The sequence below is a fragment of the Euwallacea fornicatus genome, chromosome 11 (assembly GCF_040115645.1).
Source record: "Euwallacea fornicatus isolate EFF26 chromosome 11, ASM4011564v1, whole genome shotgun sequence".
Classification (NCBI taxonomy): domain Eukaryota; kingdom Metazoa; phylum Arthropoda; class Insecta; order Coleoptera; family Curculionidae; genus Euwallacea; species Euwallacea fornicatus.
The window spans coordinates 2,544,707-2,565,724 of record NC_089551.1 but is presented as its reverse complement, the minus strand read 5'-3'; the positions used below and the strand labels follow the sequence as shown (position 1 = coordinate 2,565,724).

Genomic DNA, 21,018 nt, shown 5'->3' with positions numbered 1-21,018 from the left:
CTGAATTGCGGTGTGACGTACAGAAGTCCTTCGGTATTTTGGGATTGTAATTTTTGGGAAATTATAATACTAAAAAAAAATTTTGTCTAATGGAAAAGATTCGGGAAAGAGGGGTGTGGTTTTATGTAAATATGTAAGTTTGAAGTTAACACTTTTTCGGCCACATTTACCGTCTAAATTTGCGGTTTCAATGAGAAGCGCAGTTAGTAAATTTGCGGTTAAACCTAACGAATGGGAGGGTCGAAAAGCTTCGGAGGTTCACAGGATTATACAGGGGTGACTAATAATCTGTCGTTTTCCAAGAATTATACCATAAAACGTAAAACTAATTTTAATCTCGAACACCATGTATTTCCGCTATGGTCAACCTTTGGATGTTGGTGAATTAGGGTAGTTCAGCTTAGTTCCGGTTTGGTCTCTCTGTGTCCGTCTTCATCCCTCCTCCCTTCTCCTCTCCCTTTCTGCCTCTCTCTCTCTCTCGCTCTCTCCCTTTCGCTCTCCCGATGAATATGAATCTCCGACGTACCGCCGCAATATCAAAAATTATCTCAAAAATGCATGTAATGTAGTAAGAGAAATATCCACTCTTGACACGCGTATAATACAGCTCACACGTGTCCTTTCTCCAGGTATCGAGGAAGCCACCCTTCAGTAAACACGTCACGTGTCCAAAGCCTTTCTGGCCAAGTTCACCACTTGTACAGTAGCAAAAAGAATGCAATGCGCCGTTGTCACGTTCTCCTGCTACGTGGGAACTTTGTCGTGTTCGAGAAAATGATTTTCTTTAACGGTTTACAACGCCCCGCCCGATCAACCAAATTTAATCGAAACACTTTTGCGACAAACGTCTTAGACTGAATTCTTGCAGTTTTTTGACCTCCTGAAAAAAACCACACAGAAAATTTCGACCTGACGACGATAAACCGCCAATGAATCCTCGCAAAAGCATCATTTTTCGCCCTAAAACGGCAACAGCGCATGGGACAAATAGCTTTTTAGCCACCGGCGTAATTTCTTCCGCACAACTGGACATTACCGGTACAAGAAGTACCACTTAACCCTCACCGGAACCCACGTTGTCTTGTGCCCAGCACGCGACTAATGGTTTTCCCCTGTGCGTTTAACAGGAAAAAGACATGTTTCCGGATTTGTTTAAATACTCACTTGGGTTATTTTAACAGGAACTCGTCTTAAAAATCACCATTTTCATGGGCACCGTTCGTGGACATTATCAGAATGATATATGAATTATTGCTTGCGAGTGTTTTGACAAGGATGTCGTGAGATTGTGGGGATTTTTCCTTCCGGGCGAGACGAGTTACACCGACCATCCGTACAGACTTAGACCTCTGTGATTTACCTTTTCAATCAATATTTTTATTTGCTGATTGTAATCATTTCGATTAAATGCACAATTACGGGTAGAACTAAGACATGAAATGGATGCACGATAAGATGGAAAATAGTTTTTTCCATTCCAGTTACCTTTTTTGGGCCGCCGAGTATCAACAATGATCTTGACATTGGTCGCTGGATTCACATACACACCTAACTAAACAATCCGGAGGTGAGTGAACCATTTGTTAAACACCTTAATAGAAATTTAATTACTTCTTACTAGAGCGTTGTCAGCCGAGTAATTACATAGGAATTTCGTCGAGATTTCAGACTGCATTTGCCCAGTCCTCCGGTCCTTTTTTTTTATCTAAACTATATCTCTTAACCATTCAAAAAGCATTAGATCTGCGTCTGGAAATGTAGGAATTACCGGTGGCGATAAGTGGCTATCCAGTATGACGTCGACGAAAGTCAGTTAAATAATCCGGTAACCCAATCCCGAAATATAAATTCCCTGACTCGTAGGCGGGTCGGCGGGTTCACACGGTGCTATATTAGATGATCGAGTCGATAAAATTGCGGATCTGTTAAGAAAGGGGACACTTGTGTGGTCAGCACGTCCATGGTGACGCGGTTTGTTTGTTCCTGAATATTTTACTTTGAAATTCCCGCCGGGCGACGTCGCTCAATATTGAAGAATTTATGCCCAAACGCGGGGAATTCGGGGAATCACGAGCTCCGTGAGCGCGCAGGGTGAAGTGCTAGGTTATGAGCATTAGCTAACGGCCTACGGCCCGTCTCGTGGTGACACGGTCACTAGTGCCAGCATGAAGCTGGGAAATCATTCCGATTTAGTACGTCTAGAATTAGCCTTGGCTAACCCTCCAATAGTGAGGCTGCAGGAGGGAAGCGACTAGCGACAACGCGAAGTTATAGATCATCTATCCCATTCCAATTCAATAATACTGAGTCGAAGGTTCGCGCCAATTTTACCATCAAAAATTTTATTTGAAATTTTTGAAAAAACTCAAAACAAAGAAGAATGTTATCCTTCAACGCATTATTTTCTACGACTTTTTGCTATCTCACTGCCAGTTTCGAAATTTGGTTGCGGTACCACTCGGGTGTCTTTGACGTGAAGAAATTGCAACATCCAATATCTACCTCTTCTACGTTTCGAAATTTTGCACCTTCAAAGGAATGCTGCATTGACCGAAACAAAGCATAGTCGCATGGAGCAAGGTCGGGGCTGTAGGCTGGACGAGGTAAAATTTCTACCCCATTCAGTTCCTAGAATTCGTTCTGGGTCCGACGTGCACTCTAACTTAGAGCATTATTTTGTTGGGGAAGCACGCGATTTCTGTTTACCAGAACTGGGCAACTTTGTGTCGAAATATCGTATACTCGATATACAGTGGTGGCTGTAGAAATAGGACCACTACAGGTACAATTTCAAAAATGGAAAAAACTCTATTGAAAGATGTTCTGAAGTAACCTGAACTATAGTCCTAAATTTCTGTAATGTTTGTAATTGTAGATTTCAGCAGAAAGCAGGGGAGTTACTTTGTTTTTGAATTGCACTTCCCCCGTCTTGTTTAGACAGTCAAAGCTAAAGTGGTCATAGTGATAGGACCAGTGCATCAAAAGTTCCCAAATTTTCCTATAATTTTCATAATTCTCCATTCGATAGAGTAATAAGTGAAAAATAGGTCTAATTAATCATTTCGAATTATTTTGCTGCGTTTTAATAATTAATAAAGAAACAGATGGAGAGTGAAAGCTGCAGTTCTTTAGACGAAAGAATTCAAATACGAACGATCAGAAATGAAGGCAATTCCCTTCGTGAAATCTTCGGGAAAATGGGAAGGCCAAAATCCTCGATGATAAATTTCCTCAGGTACGAGGAACCACAGGATAATCGCGACCGTAAAAAGACAACAAAGGTTCTCACCGTCCGCCAAATAAAGCGAAAATTTCAAAAAAAATCCTTTGCGCGCTTCAAACAAGTTCAAACAGACCTAAAATCGAAAATAAGTTCCAGAACTATCTGAAGACGGTTGCAGAAAATTCTTTTACACGGCCGAATGCCTTGAAAGGCTCTGTTGCTATCATAAACAAACAAATTAATAAAAATAGAATTAGCGAAGAATCATATTCGTTTTGAAAAGGAAACCGATATCATGACAATGTGGAAAAATGTCCTTTTTCCAGACGAAACAAAAATGAATTTGTTTGGTTCGAATGAACGATGGTTTGAGAGGCGGCCAGCAAAACAAGAATTGCTCTGAAAATAAGCTTTACAAACCGTTAAATATAGAGGTGGTAACATAAAATTCCGGGGCTGCTTCTCTTAGCTCGCTGTTGTCCCCATTTATAGGATAAAAGGGATCTTGAACCAAGAGGGATACTATAAAATAATGAAAGATGTTATGCTGCCGTATGCTTCGGCAGAAATCCCATTAATTTGGTAATATCCAACAAGATAACGATCCGAAACATACGCGCGCTAGGCGAATTATACAATTTTTTCACGGTTAAACAATTCCGGTTGTGCCATGGCCTCCCCAATCGCCCGATCTAAACCCTATTGAAAATCTTTCGGTACAGCTTAAGGCTGCCGTGATGGGTCATCAGATTAAAACCAATAACAGTGATCCACAATCCAACACGAATTGGAAGGGATTCCTGTGGATCTCTGCTAGCGCTTAATAAGATTAGGACCTGAAAGATTAAAGGCAACGATTGCCCTAAAGGGAAAAGCAACCAAATATTGGACTTGGGCAATGGTCTGTTGCGAGTATCGTTTATTTTTCCCTTTTTTTTTCATAAATTGTCAACGGCCCTATTTTTATAACTGTATGTTTATTTTGTGTTCATTGTTGAGTTTTATATATTTTTCGTTAAATTATGCTTTTCTAGATTATTTTTTTTATTATTAATTTTATTATTTATTTATGATTAATTTTTTTGTTCCAATTTTTTCTTTCAGTCTTAACCAATTCGTGGTTCTGGCGTTTTTTTAAGCGGTACCACTTAGTGTTTTTGAGAAAATTATACTCCTACTTTTCGTCAGAAATTACTCTACGCCTCCAAAAACGATCGTCTAAGGGATTTTCTCTCGAATTTCTACAAGTGACACCAATTCAACGATTGTATGATTCGTTGAGAAGGTCCAAGTTCTCTTGGTCATTCCCTGGTAGGCCGTTCTAGAACCACAACCATTCGCATTCCATTGCGGGGTATGTCCTCAACATTTGTATCACCAAATTCGACGCGTTGAACCAATCTGACACAGTGCGTCTACTCACAACACCCCCAATTGCAATTCCGCAGGTTGCCCCAGCAACGCCTGTAGGATTTAGACTCTTGTTCCATTAGTGTCTTATCCCACCCCGAAGAATGATTTTTTCGGCAGCCATTTTTATGCCAAAAACAATTTTCCTAATCAAATTCGGGACAAAACAGGAATCTGCTTGAAATTATCTGTCAAGTGACATATGACACATAAGGGGCATCTATCATAAACTTTTAATTCGAAAAAATGGCGAGAACTTTTGACTCAACCTAGTAAAACCGCGGATTGTTGCTGCCTTTAGGGGAGGGGCGCGATGTCCCCATGGGACCAAGTCGGCCGCATTACCAGGGGTGAGTGCTGACATCAGCTGTGGATTTTTTACTGATCAATCTCACTGGGGATCCATAAGGAATGCAGTCGCCGGCTCCTGCACCCAGCCGTGAGTTATATTTATGACAATGATGATCTGAATTAGTCGGAATTTCCCTTGGTCGGTTTTCCGCTGGTCGGGGATCCATCAGGTAAGAAGCCGTGCATCCATCCTCCTAATGACTCTACCCCGTGATAATAACAGTAGTAATAGCGGCATTTAAACAATGAAGTAAGTGAATATTAATGACTCGACTTGAGCCAATTAAATATAGTGAACAATTACAGTTCTCCGCTATAGGGTACCAACATTGAAACAGGAAAAGGTTTGCGATAACGTTGGGCTTCCTGCTACGCTATTATGGAGTTTGGAAAATATTGTGAGTTAAAAGAAATTTCATATTCTACTCGGTTGCCCATCACCATAACAGCCTGCATTAAAAATAATAATTTATGCGGGCGAACACTTCTTATCAGCTCAATGGGGTAATGGTCTCGTTCTGTTTTGAACTCTGCTGATAAGCCGACCATGTTCACCTTTGTGTGACAACAATTTTCGTAAATACCCGTTAGCAAATGTGGCAATGCCGCCCCCCCCCCTCCTTCCCTCCCTCCACCCCCCTCCCGCTCCCTTCACACCACAGGGGATACAACAACAACTAGGACTGAACAATGATTTCACCTCTGATATAGTTTAATAATAAAGAGAAGTGCAGCGGCTGCAAAAGTGCATAACGATGACTAGTAGGAAACGTGTAAGATGATCTAGATTTTAATTCCGAACCTAATTCAAAACAAACACTACGAGTGATTCACGTGCTAGAGGACAGTTGACTAATTTTTAAGGAAGTGGAACAATCGATCAAACTGTGTTTTTGCTTGAAGAGTATTGAGCAATGTGCACATTGACCCTCAATGTGCACGTATGTCCTATGCATGGACGGATGATAACGTTAAAAATAATAGCAGACGCGGTTAATTGTTTAATTTTACGAGTGGGATACTCGATTGACACAGTAAAGAATGCTTGAGATGATTTGCTCCGCCTTTTGCATTGTTAATGGTTCAGACTCTGACTAGGCATGAACAGAAATTACCGATGAAATCGATAAGGTAGGAGTTGTACTATGCGAGATGTCCTAATTTTTGGGGGTCAAACTTTAACCACGATTTTTCCAGAAAAATATTCCATGAGTGCCCATACGGCAAAGATTCGGCATGGGGAGTGCCCCGGGCTATTCTAAAAATATTTTACTCTTTGATGATTTTTGAAAAGCCTCTTTATTCCGAAAATACAGGACGAGAAAAATTTTCGACAATAACAACATCTTATTACTAAATATTACATGTAAAACTTCTTAATCTGCAAAGAAATGACCACTTCCAGCCAGGTTGCAGGAATCTAATATTCTCTTCGGTGACTGCCGAACTCTTTCAAAAACACCAGAGCCGTTTCTTATTGTGTTACACCCAGCAACGATCCAATTTTTCAAATCTTCCACATTTTCCACTGGAATATTACAAACTAACGACTTCACATGCCTCCATAAGACATAATCCAGAGGGTTTAGGTCCAGGGATCGCGCAAGTCAAAAGTGAGGCCCACCTCAACCAATCCAGCGATCTTTGTATGTTATTGTTAAAAAAAAATTGGAGGACAATGGAGGTCAATGCCAGCAAAATCGCTAGAAGTGGAACACAGTGTACTGGACATGAGAGAGAAAGACCCAGGCACTGATTCTGATTCTTTTTACCGACGAAGCGAACTTCTCAAGAAATGGATTGGCCGAGGTGGACCTCCCAGTGACTATTTCACTCAAGGTAGTCATTTTCAACAGTGCTTGTGGATTACGAAGCTTTACGTTTAATATTTAGGAATAAAATGTTACTATTATCGAAAAATATTCTCGCCCTGTATCTTCGGAACAAAGAGGCTTTTCAAAAATCGTCGAAGGGCAAATAGTTTTGGAATAGTCCAGGGCATAGCCCCTTGAATTTTCACCGTATGTTTAATGAACACCTTGTGTAAGATCCCAAAAATGTTTCGTAACAGAAATAGAGTGTGTTAAAGTCTTCGCAAAAAACTACAAATTTATTAATTTCTGATAAACCGTCTAATACATTTTAGTGAAATTTTGTTGGCGTCGCTCATATCGCACAACTACTTTTTTCTGGTAAAATATACTTCATTTCAACAGTAGCGTACACACGGAAACTACCTTCAGAGACTTTAACGCACCGTTTTTCTATGTAGAAATCGTGGTTGCAGTTCAATCCCTAAAGGTGAGCACATCCTGTATGTGTGCATAATATCGGTTTCTTGGAGCTCAACCATGAGAATCTCAGCAACCAGAAAATATAGACGGTCAAATTCGAGCAAAGTTGCGCTATTTGAAGGTCAAAAATATGTCATTTCCAAATTATGTTTTTTTTCCGTTTATTTGGCGACGTAATTCGAAACGATGGACTCGCCACCACTGCAACTTTTCCTCCCCCGCAACGTTGCTACGGCGATTTTTTAACGAAATATATTTTCCGGTACACCAGTGGCGCCCCTGCCAGTAGGTCATTGCGTATTTTTGAGGAAAAGTGGTACACCACTGATTTTTCGAAAAGTCGCAATAATACTTGAAATTTCTATTTAACTCTTTTAAGTTTTTGCCGTATGACGCACGGTTTGCGTGTACAAATAATAAAAACTGTTTTAATGCTCCCAACTAACTTTAACTAAATGAATTGTTATTTAAATTCGAAGTGTGAACTTGACGATTTATTGACTAATATTTACATGAAAATTCCATTTCTTTTGTAAAGAATTTTGCCTGCTAATGTTTTGTTGTGGCAGGCAGTAAGTGGGTCTGTCAAACAGTCCAAAAATACCAACGTTCCTATATCAAGGTTGGACATAACATTAACTTAGAACGCTATTGCTAACACTACGGCCCAGCATTTAACTTTATTTCTTTTATGCCCTTAAGTAAGGAGTTATGCACGAAGCTCAAACGGCTCGTTTTCGAAATGGCTGCAATCGCATCAGGTATGGCCCCTCGTTTAAACACTCTGCAGTGGGGCCTTGACTGGCACTGGCCCGCACTAGGGCCATCGCAGACTCTATTATCTACTTTGTTAAGTGGTCCCTTGAGAGAACTCTCGGTATGTCGGAAATGCCGCTGAATGTGATGTCTATGTAACTTAAATTGTTTAGACTTATTGTCGGACTAGACAGAATATGGTTTAGAAATTAACAATGTACTGTATAAAAAATACGACCCATTTCAAATTTGAAATTCTCCGAAGGCCATCAACATAAAGTAGTTACTTACTTTGCTAAGCTATTCCCAGCCACTCCGGATCCGTCCATTTCCCCAGTATAGCTGATGTGACTAGTCAACTGAGTCAGCTGCACCGCAGGCGACTCAATGATAGAGTGCGGGTCTTCCCCTACCACACTTTGCACCCCTGTCATATTCGGAAATGCACCACCCCTGGTTGGAGATCCCGGACTGGGGCTGCCACTGTCGTGGGGAGACATCCCGTGCGCAGCTTCGAGCTGCAAGAACGTCCCATGCCCGTGGGGAGCATCTTCGATTTGTACCTAAAATAAAGCAGTAATTTTTTGATGTGTACGTGGCGCCATCTAGTACTTACGTCGTCAAAACGGTAGATGGTACCGTTCTCCTCGCGTATCATGTTAAGCGCTGTATAGTCGCCCTCGGCCTCCGTCCCTGCTCGCTGGAACGTGAATTCAAGGGGCGTGGTCGCCCGAGAGGGGGGCGACAGCTCCGCCCCCTCGTGTTGTGAGGAGGGACTGTACGACTGCGCGCTTTGTTCTTGTGCTGCGTAGTGCCGCACATCTGTAATTAGTTATTAGTAATTACAGTGTGTCCCATTGTTCCATTGCGTGCAAACGGGTGCCTGCAGTAGTCTCAGACAATTTAATTTGTCGATTTTCTACGCAAACTCAAATAGATTTTACTTTATAAGCTAAGTAAATTTAACAAAATTTAAACCGCGCATTCACCATACTGTCGAGAAGACGCAAGGCATTAACAAAGACGTGCAGTTGACAAAGAAACGTAACACGTTAAGCGTTATCGAGCTTGAGGCAGGTCAATGTGAATGGATAAAGGTGCTTTATCAACAATTTAAAATGTATATTAGTAGCAACGAACTTTATCAGAAGTCGTAATGTTTTTACGGGAAAACAGTAGCGCGAGCGTGGGAATGAAATGCAGATTGAATTTCGGTAGTAACGTCAGAATTATCACTCTTGATATATGTACTAATAATAGAACACCGTCCCTTGAAAGAAAATCTGCAGAAAAACCTCATTCCTCGATAAATCTCTGGACTTTTAGCATACATCAGGATGCACTTTTTAAGTGCCTTGATTAAACGCCGTTCCTGAGAGTTCTTTAAATGAGTTCCACAAGCGGCAACGTTTTTCTAAGTTAACCAACTTTACTACTCCAACCGTTTCGGAAGTAGGTGTAGTAAACGAATCATTTAAAGACACCCTGTGTATCAGTTAAAAATGTCATCACCGCGCTTTGCCTTTGTTTTCGAATTCTTGACACAAGTGTAGGATCTTGACACAATGACGTCAGAAAAGCGCTAACAAAGCGGACCGTCAGGTCGAAAAATACCTCGCTATTGGTGGATTGTTGTCAATAGTTTGCTGCATCCAGTTCAGCTTTGATAGCAATGCATTTTTTAGATACGTGAAAATGCCACTGTGTTGTTTAAGACAAACGACCTTCCCAGTAAGGAATTGAAGGAATTCGATCGAACACATTTCAATTCGGTTGGTAGATCTCCTTTTCGCTCACTTGCTGCTCTCGTAATATCGCCGATTAGGCAAAGTTCCAATAAACAATATCATTTTTACATCGGACGAAACTCTCATTTCTACAAACGAGCTTTTATCAGGCAAAATGTCCAGGAAGTCCGGTGCCTGCACGACAGGATAACCGCAGTCGGATTTCGATCTGATAAGATGATTTACAAATACACAATAATTGCTCCTCGTTTTATCGCCCATGTACCATATTTGCTCACATGTCAAACCGTTGGTCTTATCTCTTCGAGTTTAACGCCCCATCTTGTTTGCCAACGTTGACAATAAGCGAATCTTACACTACATCTGGAGAAAGGCATTTTCGGTCCCCAATAAGTTCTTTCAAGTTCCGATTTACTTTCCACGATATTTTCAAATTTTGCGGTCCAGTTCAATCGATTCCTCACCCTTGCCGGGGGATTAACAATGGGGGGGGCGACCGCCAGCAACAGCAACGTTCCTCCGATTTTCCGAGGAACATTAAGGCCATGAAACTATGCGCGATATGGAAATTATGTCAGTGGCTGAGCCAATTATGGCTTAACTGTTCAGGGTATCAGATTACGCGGAAAAAATTTAAATCGGTCAACCAATTACACGACAGGTCCATTGTTACACCCGGAACGTTTCCTTATTGACTTACGTGCAGGTGGTTTCCGCCAAATGACCTTTTGGTTCTAACGACGCGAAGTGTGGGTGTATGTGAGAGGTACGTTACACAGAGTGTTCGGTCCGTAGAAAATACTCTTTCTGGCTTGTCGTTTTCGTATCGTTTTCTTTTCAATATTTGCACACGTAAACTGACCATCATACCCCCGAACCCTAAGGAAACTCAAAATATTGACGTTGAAACAACGGACTGATATATTCGAATTTCCGAATGACAAAACCCTCGTCCTTGTTGGTAAATAATTGCGAAGGTTTAGGACGTATTTCTGTCAATAATTGCCGGGTCGCGTGGACGAGCCATCGATGCCGGGCCATGTTTTGTGTGTTTAGGATCTGTTTGCCGATTTGTATACACACTCGAAATTTCACACTAAATACCTGCCTGACGAGGATTTAAAAAAATCTCGGGCCTTTCAGCACATCATTTAATCAACGTCAAAACCGTAATAAATGTTTTAGGCAAAGCCTGATTATCGCCCTTAAAATAGATAGTTATTTCAAGTATCTGACAAAGATATCTCAAAAGTCACCCGAAGGCTTAGTTTTTACGATAAATCACAAGGTTTTATCAACTGGAGACGATGATATCGACACGATGCAATGAAATAATATGGGGAAACCGAATCGGGCGAGATAAGCGGGGTGTTAGAGGTCAAGTCGACCGAGAAAAAAAGTGGAGAACTGCTTGAGAATCGAAGAAACCAAAGAGCCATTAAAACGTGTCAAGGGCGCTCGCAAATGGATTAAGTACCATCGTAAAATTCCTGAAAAGGTTGACTACGAAAACCTGAACTGCTGCTGGAATAGTTTGCCACAGAAATTTTACGGTGGCGCTTGCAATAAAATTTTGAATAATCAGCGAGTGCCATTTCACGGCAGAAAGCGAGATTCAAACAGAAGTACGGCTATTTTTTCGGTACTGAAGTGGCACAGACATTTCCTACACGCAGAAAATAGTTAATAGGGAGTAAACGCCCCCTATACGAAAAACAATGAAATGTGACATATGGCATAAAAATGACAGTTGATTGATGGAACGTCAACCAATCTCGAGTCACCTCGCCCAACCTTGAGTAATGTTACCCAACTTTGAGTAACCTCAACCACCTTTGAGCAACCTCAACCAACCTCGAGCGACCTCAATCACCTTTTAGCAATATCAGCCAACCTTGACCAACCTCAACCGCCCTTGAGTAACCTGAATGTTACACATTTTTAATGAATTGCAAATAGGATTGTTACTGTTACACTTCTCCACTTCTGAGGCATCTGTTGCATTGCGCCAGTTAGTTGTGGCCGCAGAAACTCATTTTAATCCGATCTGTCGAGGCCGCAACTAATTATCCGACATTTCACTTCTAAAATTGGGCGATAAGCGTAAAAGATATAAATCAGTCAAGTCAATTGGTTACGTAAACAGTGGTACGACCGACCCTTGGGGTCAACGCTTATTTTCTCTTATGAGCGCGTTTCTAATCGCTCAGATTTATGTTTAATAATTAACGGCGACAGTAGTTTTTCAATCGGCCATAACTCACTCCAGAGGGATTGGAAGCCGAAATTGGGGGAATAATTCTCACGTTTCGAAGCCTACAGAAGTTCGAATTCGTGGCGTGCTCGCAGAACGGGCACTCACGAATGAGAGTTCCAACGTGTGGGCCGCCGTGAGCTTTGCGAACCCAGAGGATGAAAATACGGCTGGACGATGTTGAGGAGTTAGCAAGTCTGAGGATACGAAATGTGAACGGGAATTGCCAATAGCACCACCCTGATCCCTCGGAGAAGTTCGAGCCGAAGAGGCGGCGGATTTATCCTCTTTGCCAGAGCTTACTGCAGCGCCCAGACATTTTTTTGGAAAATTTGCCAGATGGCAAACGATCAGAGGAGCATCCGGGCTGCTGCACAAAAAACTGGAAATTTCAAAAATCCATCGCGACAAAAGCCGAATTTGGGTACGGACCTGCGTCGGCGCTGCACGGTACCTAAAACTGGCTTTGTTAGCGACAATTTGAAAAAAGCGTCTCGTGCTCGAATTTCGCCAAAGGATTTTGTAATTCCATGATTATCAGGAATTGTTTATGACAACAACGCATTATCGCGAATAACAAACATTGAACGTTATTAAACGCGGATCCACCTAAATCCGCTTTAGGCGCATTTTGAGGAAGTTTCGATAGCGAGTCCGGCCCTGTAGCTTTGTGTTTAACTATAATATGGCATCGAAGAAATTGTTCGATTGTTCCACCAGTAGAAACAACTTTTGTTTAATAGGTCAGCTTATCGCAAAGTATGAATAATGTCTGATGCACGAAGCACGTTATTATTACCATCGAGCGACATATTTCCTACACTGCCGAGCAGTTAAAATTTTTTTTTAATTAGCTTTAACAGGAATCGTACCGTTTTTCCTAGTAGGTATACCGATGTACTTTACCGTACACGGCACGGAACACAATGGGCCATAGTATTAAATTATGAAAACACTGGTCGCTAATGTATCATTTACCTTCAAACAAATCGATTAAATCGCCGCTATAATATCCATGTGATTGATATTTGACAAATATGCAGAATCCGCACTAAGAAACTTCCTTAACAGTGTTAGACCAAACGTAGCGCACATCCCCCGTGAGGTACCACCACACGCACCACGTACACGCTATACGTTCCGGAATCAGGAAGCGACTGAGTCGCTATAAAGCTGTAGAATGCACCAAAACAACTAAGGTGATAACTTATCACCGGCTTTATCGTACCATTTATTATTATATGGCTCAGTTTATACGGTTTTATCGCACGGTTGATAAAACTAGGAATTTGCGCTAGGCCGGCCCCCGCTCCAGCCATAAATTTAATCTTATTACGGTACTGACTAGCAGGCGGATGGGCCTGCAGTCCAGCTTTGAGAAGACGAAGTGACCCTCTCAATACGAGAGTAGATGTGGCATTAGTCTCTTGAATTTCACTTGTAGGGAAAATTCCGGAATGACGTCATATTGGGCTCAGATTTGTCGAGATTTTCGGAATGTTTCGTCAACGGCCATTGGGAAAACGATTTGTTCACACTCGAGAATTTTGCGCCGAACATTGGGCCCGCATCCTCTTTTTTTCTTGGTCGTAATTGGTATTGCCCAGAGGACTTGGTGCTTAGTGAATATTTGTTAAATTTGCGAAAATTTGCGGCACTTGGCAACGTTACACGTCCGGATGCGAAGCGCGGCTGTCAAAATCTGACGTCGAGCGTGAGAAAAATTAAAAACGGGCGCGTTTGCAGGTGCCGTTTTCTCGGATCAGTCATAGGCGGCGACTCATTGTGGTGTTGTCTACCTAAAATTTGTGAAATTAAATTTCTATTTCCTGTCCATAATCTCCATTCTGGCTGCTTCCCAATCCTCCAAGACTAACTTTCCCGCCGCGGTCAAACTCACTCAGGCGAACTAACTTTGTCCTCGTCAGAAGCAGTGGGAATTGAGGTGTACTAATATAGGCAACCACCAACACAATAGTCGCCTTCCATCCCTTCCAATAGTTATCTTTCATATGCGCCCATGAAAAGAAGGGCTCTGAATGTAACAAGCAATTGCAGACATTCAACTAGAAAGAAGCCATTTGTTCCACCATGTATTAGTGACTCCATGACTAGGGCCGGTTTCAGCCACTCTGACGCTGTGGACGAAGTGTTAAATAATTTTCGTTTCAATGAAATTTTTGTTCTGCCACTGTGAGTCGGTCGCCCAACCATATGGTCGGTACTGCCCGTGACGTAATTTTGCGGTCATAGATGTATTATGTGCCGGCGAAATCGGCGCATATAGGACTTGAAGGATCATGGCGACACGGCTTTATATGAATGGGAGACTTATTTACTAAACCGGGGCCTCCAGTGTAAAGAGACGATGTTACCACAAAACATACAGGGTGTTTCATAAATCTACCGACAAACTTTCGGTGAATGTAGAGGTCTTAAAAAAATTATTTACAACGAATAAAATTAGATCTTAAATCGCTTCGTTTCTAAGATATAGGGTGTTTAATTTTAAATATACATTTAATATACAGGGTGATTCCAATGTTGGAGTTATCCTTTCATCAGCGAATAGGGCTTCGGGAAATAATATTTTTTCCTTTGGTGCTTTTTCTAAATATCTACATCAACGGAGATACAGGGTGTCAAAATTTTATTTAAAAAATTAAAATTTATTAATAATTGTTAAACCACTTGAGGTAATTAAACAAAATTTTGCAGGTGTCAATAGCTACGTGAGAGGGAATTTCTTCAATAAATAAAAATATTTTTGAAAAAAAACGGTACTGATTTTCCAAAAAAAAATTATTATTGAATTAAAAAAAATTGATTTTGATTTTCGTATTTTTTAAAAGTAAGTTCAGTTGTTATTTGGAGATTTAGCCAAAAGTCAAAAGTTCTTTAACTTGTTTTCAGGTAAAAATAATCGAAGTGATTTGTGATGCAATTTGACTATCACTAACACGTGCGAAATTTTGTTTAATTATTTCAAGTGGTTTGACGACTATTAATAAATTTTAATTTTTGAAATGAAACTTTGACATTCCGTATCTCCGTAGATGTTGATATTTCGAAAAAGCGCTAAAGGAAAAAAAAATGTTCGAAGCCCTATTCGCCGGTGAAAGGATAACTCCAACGTTGAAATCACCCTTTATATATAATATTATTAATAAATAGCCGAAATTTTGAAAGTTTGTTATAAGATATTTCATCATAAATATCATTTGTTTTCTATCTATTTAATATTGATTTGTGTGGATTTACACAAAACATTAGATTATAGTACGTTTCGCTATCATGAGTTTTTTATTTCTTCTAGTCAATATCGTTAATTTGCGGAGAATTTATTAGACGAAAAATGTTTGTCTTCATGTCCTCCATATCTACTAAAATACAATAATATTGATTTCTCCTAAATAATTCTAAAAAATCGCACTTATGCCGGTTTCTTAGTAGACACATGAGTGAGAAATTGTTTTTTTTATCTCAAAAACGGCTCCTTGAGCGGCAAAACAGTAATAAGCCTTTTTATTGAGAATTAACGGAATATTATGAGAAAATATTCGTATTTTAAAATGTCAGTGGCGCACCAGTTTTTTCATCAAAACCATTTCATTGAATGGCCGCACAGACGCCACTGGTGTAAATGGAAATTTTCTGTCTACTCAGGAACGTGCACATTTATGCCGACATGATGTGTCCTGAATTTCATGTCAGTATCCCAAAAACCGTTTTTGAAACATTAAAAAAAGAAAATTAAAAAATAAACACTCTGTATCTTGGAAACGAAGCGATTTCACTTGGTATCCTTTATAACTCCACTAGCTCTTGCCTCGAGAATCCGCTGCAAGCACCAAAAGCACCAAATTTATTTACTTCGGCTTGTTATAAGATAAGACGTGGGCTAAATAAGCAACGGAACTGTGAACACATCTGACTTTTCCAGATTCCATCTGCGTCGCTTGATCCGGCCAGACCAAAGTGCCGAAGCTGAGGAAACTTTCTATGTGTCGTCAACGTTCCGTGATGCCACACCAGTTCTTCTCGGCCACTGGTCAGTTCAGAGGGTCAATTATGCAGACGAAACCAAACCGCTTTGCCACGTGCTGACTTTATTAGGAATTCCACACTTTCGGCAAGAACTTTGTACGATGTTCACCGTCCGATGTCAATAACGAAAGGCCTCGCTAAGTTGAACCCGATTTCCTCAAAGTGGGGCTCAATTTAAACCCGACCAACTCGGTTTGCGAGGTTCCGAATCAAATGTGTGCAGGGCGTGTTTACGAAACGGTCCCTATTTAAACAGGTCAACATTTCAAAACAGTTTTCTCTTTGAAAACCCCTTGGTTATCAGCCGACCGGGGCTGCAATATACGGGGTCACACACAAATGCAAGTCGAGCCAATATTTGCTCGCGCACGTATTAAAACTGTGGCTGGCATTGTTAATCGCACCGAGTGGAGACTCAACTCGACCCCGTTTATGGTTATTTATTGCCCGGCTGTGACAGATTTCCGTTGACTCTGTCAACACCCAGACGAACTCTTTTATTGGATAATGTTTGTCTTTCGGAATGAGAATGTGGAGATTGACCGGCCCTCGTATACGCCACAGCGAGCACCTCGAAATATGCAACTCCAATAAATGTGAATTAAATAAGTCGTAAAATCTATTGAGCGCACACAAGACCAGGAGCATTGTATTGCCCAAGGAGCCATTGTTTCGTTTAATGAGCGCAGTGATTTAATGGCGATTTCAGCCTTGGACGTGTTTTGCGTGAGCCAAGTTGATGCACCCACTGGAGCGGCGGCATTTTTTGACAAGATTCACGCAATGTGTTTTCCCGTCGTTGACTCTCTCCGTGGAAACTCGATTGCATCCCCTTCCGCGAGGGACCGCGCGCACTGCCCAATGACAGACGGGAGCCTCAACTCGCCAGCCCGTTGAGTTCGGACAGGGAGAGAGTAAATGACGAATCGAACGACAAGTGAAAGACGTTAACCGCTGACTAAACGCAAGTACGGTGCAATAAAAAATATGCATCTAATTATGTCATTTAGTTACATTACATGGAGTTTAAAAATTATGGTTAATAAGTCCCTACATGTAAGTGCAATAAATCATTCATGGAACGTAGCATTGAGACACGCTCCTAGCAGCAAATTAGTCTAAAATAGAACATTATTATTTATAAAATATTGCAAAATACGTCTTGACCTTGTTGCAATTTTGTCGGTTACCATTTTGCCTTTTCCATCCGAACAAATGAACGTTCGATAATAATTGCTGGGCTAAGAACTTCGGTTTGGACAATGGGCCTTCTCATGCTTTTATCACGATGTAGAAAAGTGATTAGTGCGGACGTGGAAAGTTAACTTGTTTGCTTTATTATTGTGTTTAATAACAAAATATTGAAACACCAAAGTAAACGGATGAATTTGTGCTTATTAATATTGTCGCTGGGTAGCCTTTTGACCTTTATCAGACTTTGCTCTTATCTCGTTCAAACATTTTAATGAATACAAGATCTTTTTCGAATTCGTTGCCTACGAGCGTCTTTTATATGTATTGACACATGTGCTGTGTATTTTTAGATAATTGGAAATTTGAGCAAATACAGAGGGAGAGAGAGAGAGAGAGAGAGAGAGAGAGAGAGAAAGAAAAAAAGACAGAGAGAGCGAGAGAGAGAGATAGAGAGACGGGGAGAGAGAGACGGGTTCTGGGTAATAAATTGGTCAATTTGGGAGCGATTATTAATTTCGAAAAATTTTACCAATTTCGATCAATAGAGACCTGGCCAGGTTGAATTCTACACCAGCCCTGGGTACCTAATTCGAGTACCGGGACGCGATTTGAGCATTTATTGGAGGATGGTTCCGAACGACAGAAATTTATCTATCCCTCCCCACTTTGGTATATCAATAACGTGTCGATAATCGTATTGACTAATTATGCCTATTTTTAACTCATACTTTCAGTACATTTTCGAGATATCGACGAGTAAAATTTGAAAAATATCAAAAAACGAATTGCCCAAATGGAAAATCCAAAACTTTTAAAGTGCGGTTTGCAGGTTTGTCCCCTGATTTAGAAACCATGTTGAACCTGCATCCTTCGATTGGGGCTCTAGAGCCGTGAAAATGCAGAATAAGGGATATTTGTTTTAGGGGCTCTTTCAAATGGAGAAAATATTTCTTATCCAATTATTAAATATATACACGGTGTTTCGTAGACGTACCCACAAACATTCAGGGCATGTAAAGCTCATAAAAACAAATATTTAGCAAAAATAAATTTAAGCCTGAAATCCCTTTGCTTCCAAGATACAGAGTGTTTAATTTCTTCTTTTTTTTTTTAATATTTCAAAAACGGTTTGGGATAAGAACATGAAATTAGGAATGCGCTATGGTAGGATCAATGTGCATGTTCTGGAGTAGGAAGAATATTTCCACATGCACCAGCGGCGACCATGGGGCCATACAATGCGATGTTTTTAATGAAAAAAAAAATGGTACCCCACCGACTTTTTTTTGACACGAATATATTTTTTAATATTTCCATTAATTCTTAATAAGAGAGGGCCTGTTAGTATTTTGGTGTTCAAGTGCCCGTTTTCAAGATAAACAATAATTTTTCATTCCTGAACCTCCCAAAAAACTGGCATATGTTTCCGAGTGCGATTTTTTAAAGTTCTTTAGGAGAAATCAATCTGATTTTCTTTCAGTACAGATAGAGGACATAAAGGGAAAGATGTGTGAAACATGCCTCATCACATAATAATACTCTTCTCCCAAAATATGGTTCTGTTAAAATCTGAAGCACCTATACAAGGTAGAAGGGTTAAGTGACCGCGTGGACACCACTGGTTTTGGTAGCAATATTCTCTCTACTCCAGAATATGCACATTTATCCCGCCACAACGTATCGCCGCCAAACCGTTTTTGAATCGTTTAAAAAATTAAAAAAAAAAGAAATTAAACACTCTGTATCTTGAAAACGAAGCGATTTTGGACCTAATTTTATTCGATATAAATATTTGTTCTCACGAGCCCTACATTCCCTGAAAGTTTATCGGCATGTTTATAAAACATTCTGTATGTTATTCCAACTTATTTAAAAACGAGCAGTGCAACACAAATCATTTTGCCCCTGTATAAATCATGGACAACAGCAGAAGCCGAATTATGACACATGAACCAGATTAGAAATCTATTAAATGCTAAAAATTTAGTCGATATTTTTAACTTCACTGTGCCAAATTTTGACGTAAAACGTGGGCAGATGCCTGTTACATTTTGACAAGCTTTCGTCCACGCTCATGTGTCAAATTTGGCTGCTGTCACTGTCATACTTCTGTCGGTGCAAATTTGAGCTATTTTTTACGGCAATTGCTCGACGCGTTCCTGAGATATCAACGTCCAAAAAAAACGTGTCAAAAAGCATGATTTTATTGCGCTTTCAGAGGTTATTTTGTGCCACAGACAGTGACGGAATATGTTTTTTTTTAAAGCGATAATAACTTGAAAAGTTTGATAACAGAAATCGCAAAATTTGTCTTTGGTGTTTTGTAAACTAGACTTGATACGGCACCGATTTGTTCGCTATTAAGGCCCAAATTGTTGCTAACCGTTAACATTTACGTGAAACTAGATAGTTTTCATTGAAACCGAGAATCTGATCAATTCCCGGGCCATTTTCCCGAATATGAGCTTGATTCATCCTCAAGAGACCGGTGCTGCGAAATTACAGTGGCGTAGCTCGTCCCGACTATGTTTAACGAGGTCTGAAAAATTGTTTTTTTACGAATTAAGCTGAACTAATTTGAATTGCGATAAATTTGAACGAGAACTGGAAATGGGACAAATTGGGGCTTTCTCAGAAAATATCCGAGGGACGAAAAATTCAGTTTGAGGCACTCGAAAACCGCGCGATAATGGCGTCACAGAACCCTTCCGAGGCAAAATAGCGAAAGTGTGAGTTTTGAAAAGTCACAAAAAAAATGAAAATGTACTTTTGAAATTTTTAGGATTGCAAAATGTCTGAGCGGCGATTTTTCATGGAAATTAGCGAATTTGCGTTTTATGTCGGTGGTTAAGGTCTCTTTTAAACGCTACAAGCACAGAGATTTTCGTTTAGAGAATGTCTAAAATTAACTTAAATTAATAATTATGAAAGCAACTGAGCCGGGGTTTTGGCGGCTAAAAAGAGATATGACAACCCCGTTCGAAGCGATTTACTGAAATTAATTTTTTAGGGCAACAGCACCTCCAACTGTGTTGTTAAACTAACTGACACCCTGCAGGAAATGCTCAATATTGATTAAAATTTTTATCAACCATTAAAATGCATATTAAATTTTTTCAGTGCGGTTTTACTACAGGAAACCCAAACATCTACTTCTGCTATTGAGGTCTGTCGGGAACCAAACACAAATAACAAATTAACCACAAAAAGTACTTTACCGAAACATATTTTTAGCCACTCTGGGAGTCGGGCAGTACCGTGTTCAGAAAGTAAAAAAAAAAAGTTTTGTCGTAGGTACCGAGGTGCGTTATGAAGGGTTCCGGGGGGGACTTGGTACCTGAACAAAATGTTGGTTTGGTCATCTCGTCAGAAGACCCTGGGGTCGATTATCCCCCATTTAAAAAAATCTCTTACGCCAAAAAACCATAAACAACGACAAACATATACAAGGGTGCCCCAAAACAATTTTTTGCTGCCAGGTGCAGAGCTGCATGCGTTTTATCGCTCGATTGTTGTGGATAAAAAACGCCACAGTTTATACCGCAAATAAACGAACAATAAAATAATCTAACGTATAAACATATAAAAATTTATCAACTTACCGTACAGGCGCTGATAAGCGGGCTTAGTTTTCATATCTGCCGTTATCAAACTGCTATCAAACGGAACCAGGGTACCACTAAAAACTGTTCGCCGACGACGCACGGAACAGTCTCGCACCAAGTTGCCCGCGGTTCGGAG

General features: G+C 40.4%; 1 protein-coding gene across 3 annotated transcripts in view; it reads right to left on the bottom strand.

Annotated features, from left to right (window-relative positions):
• LOC136342146 (transcription factor GATA-4-like) overlaps positions 1-21,005 on the bottom strand; it is a 29,431-nt gene extending 8,426 nt beyond the window's left edge. For 2 of the 3 annotated variants that reach the window (XM_066287687.1, XM_066287689.1), the window contains exons 1-3: positions 20,880-21,005; positions 8,651-8,856; positions 8,326-8,597 (exon numbers count right to left, since the gene is read on the bottom strand). In XM_066287687.1, the coding sequence (XP_066143784.1) occupies positions 8,326-8,597; positions 8,651-8,856; positions 20,880-20,913 (512 nt within the window). In that variant the 5' untranslated portion in view covers positions 20,914-21,005. Of the gene's footprint in view, positions 1-8,325; positions 8,598-8,650; positions 8,857-13,014; positions 13,186-20,879 lie in introns of those variants that run through there. The other variant, XM_066287690.1, reaches the window with a different exon arrangement.
• Positions 21,006-21,018: the final 13 nt, after the last annotated feature.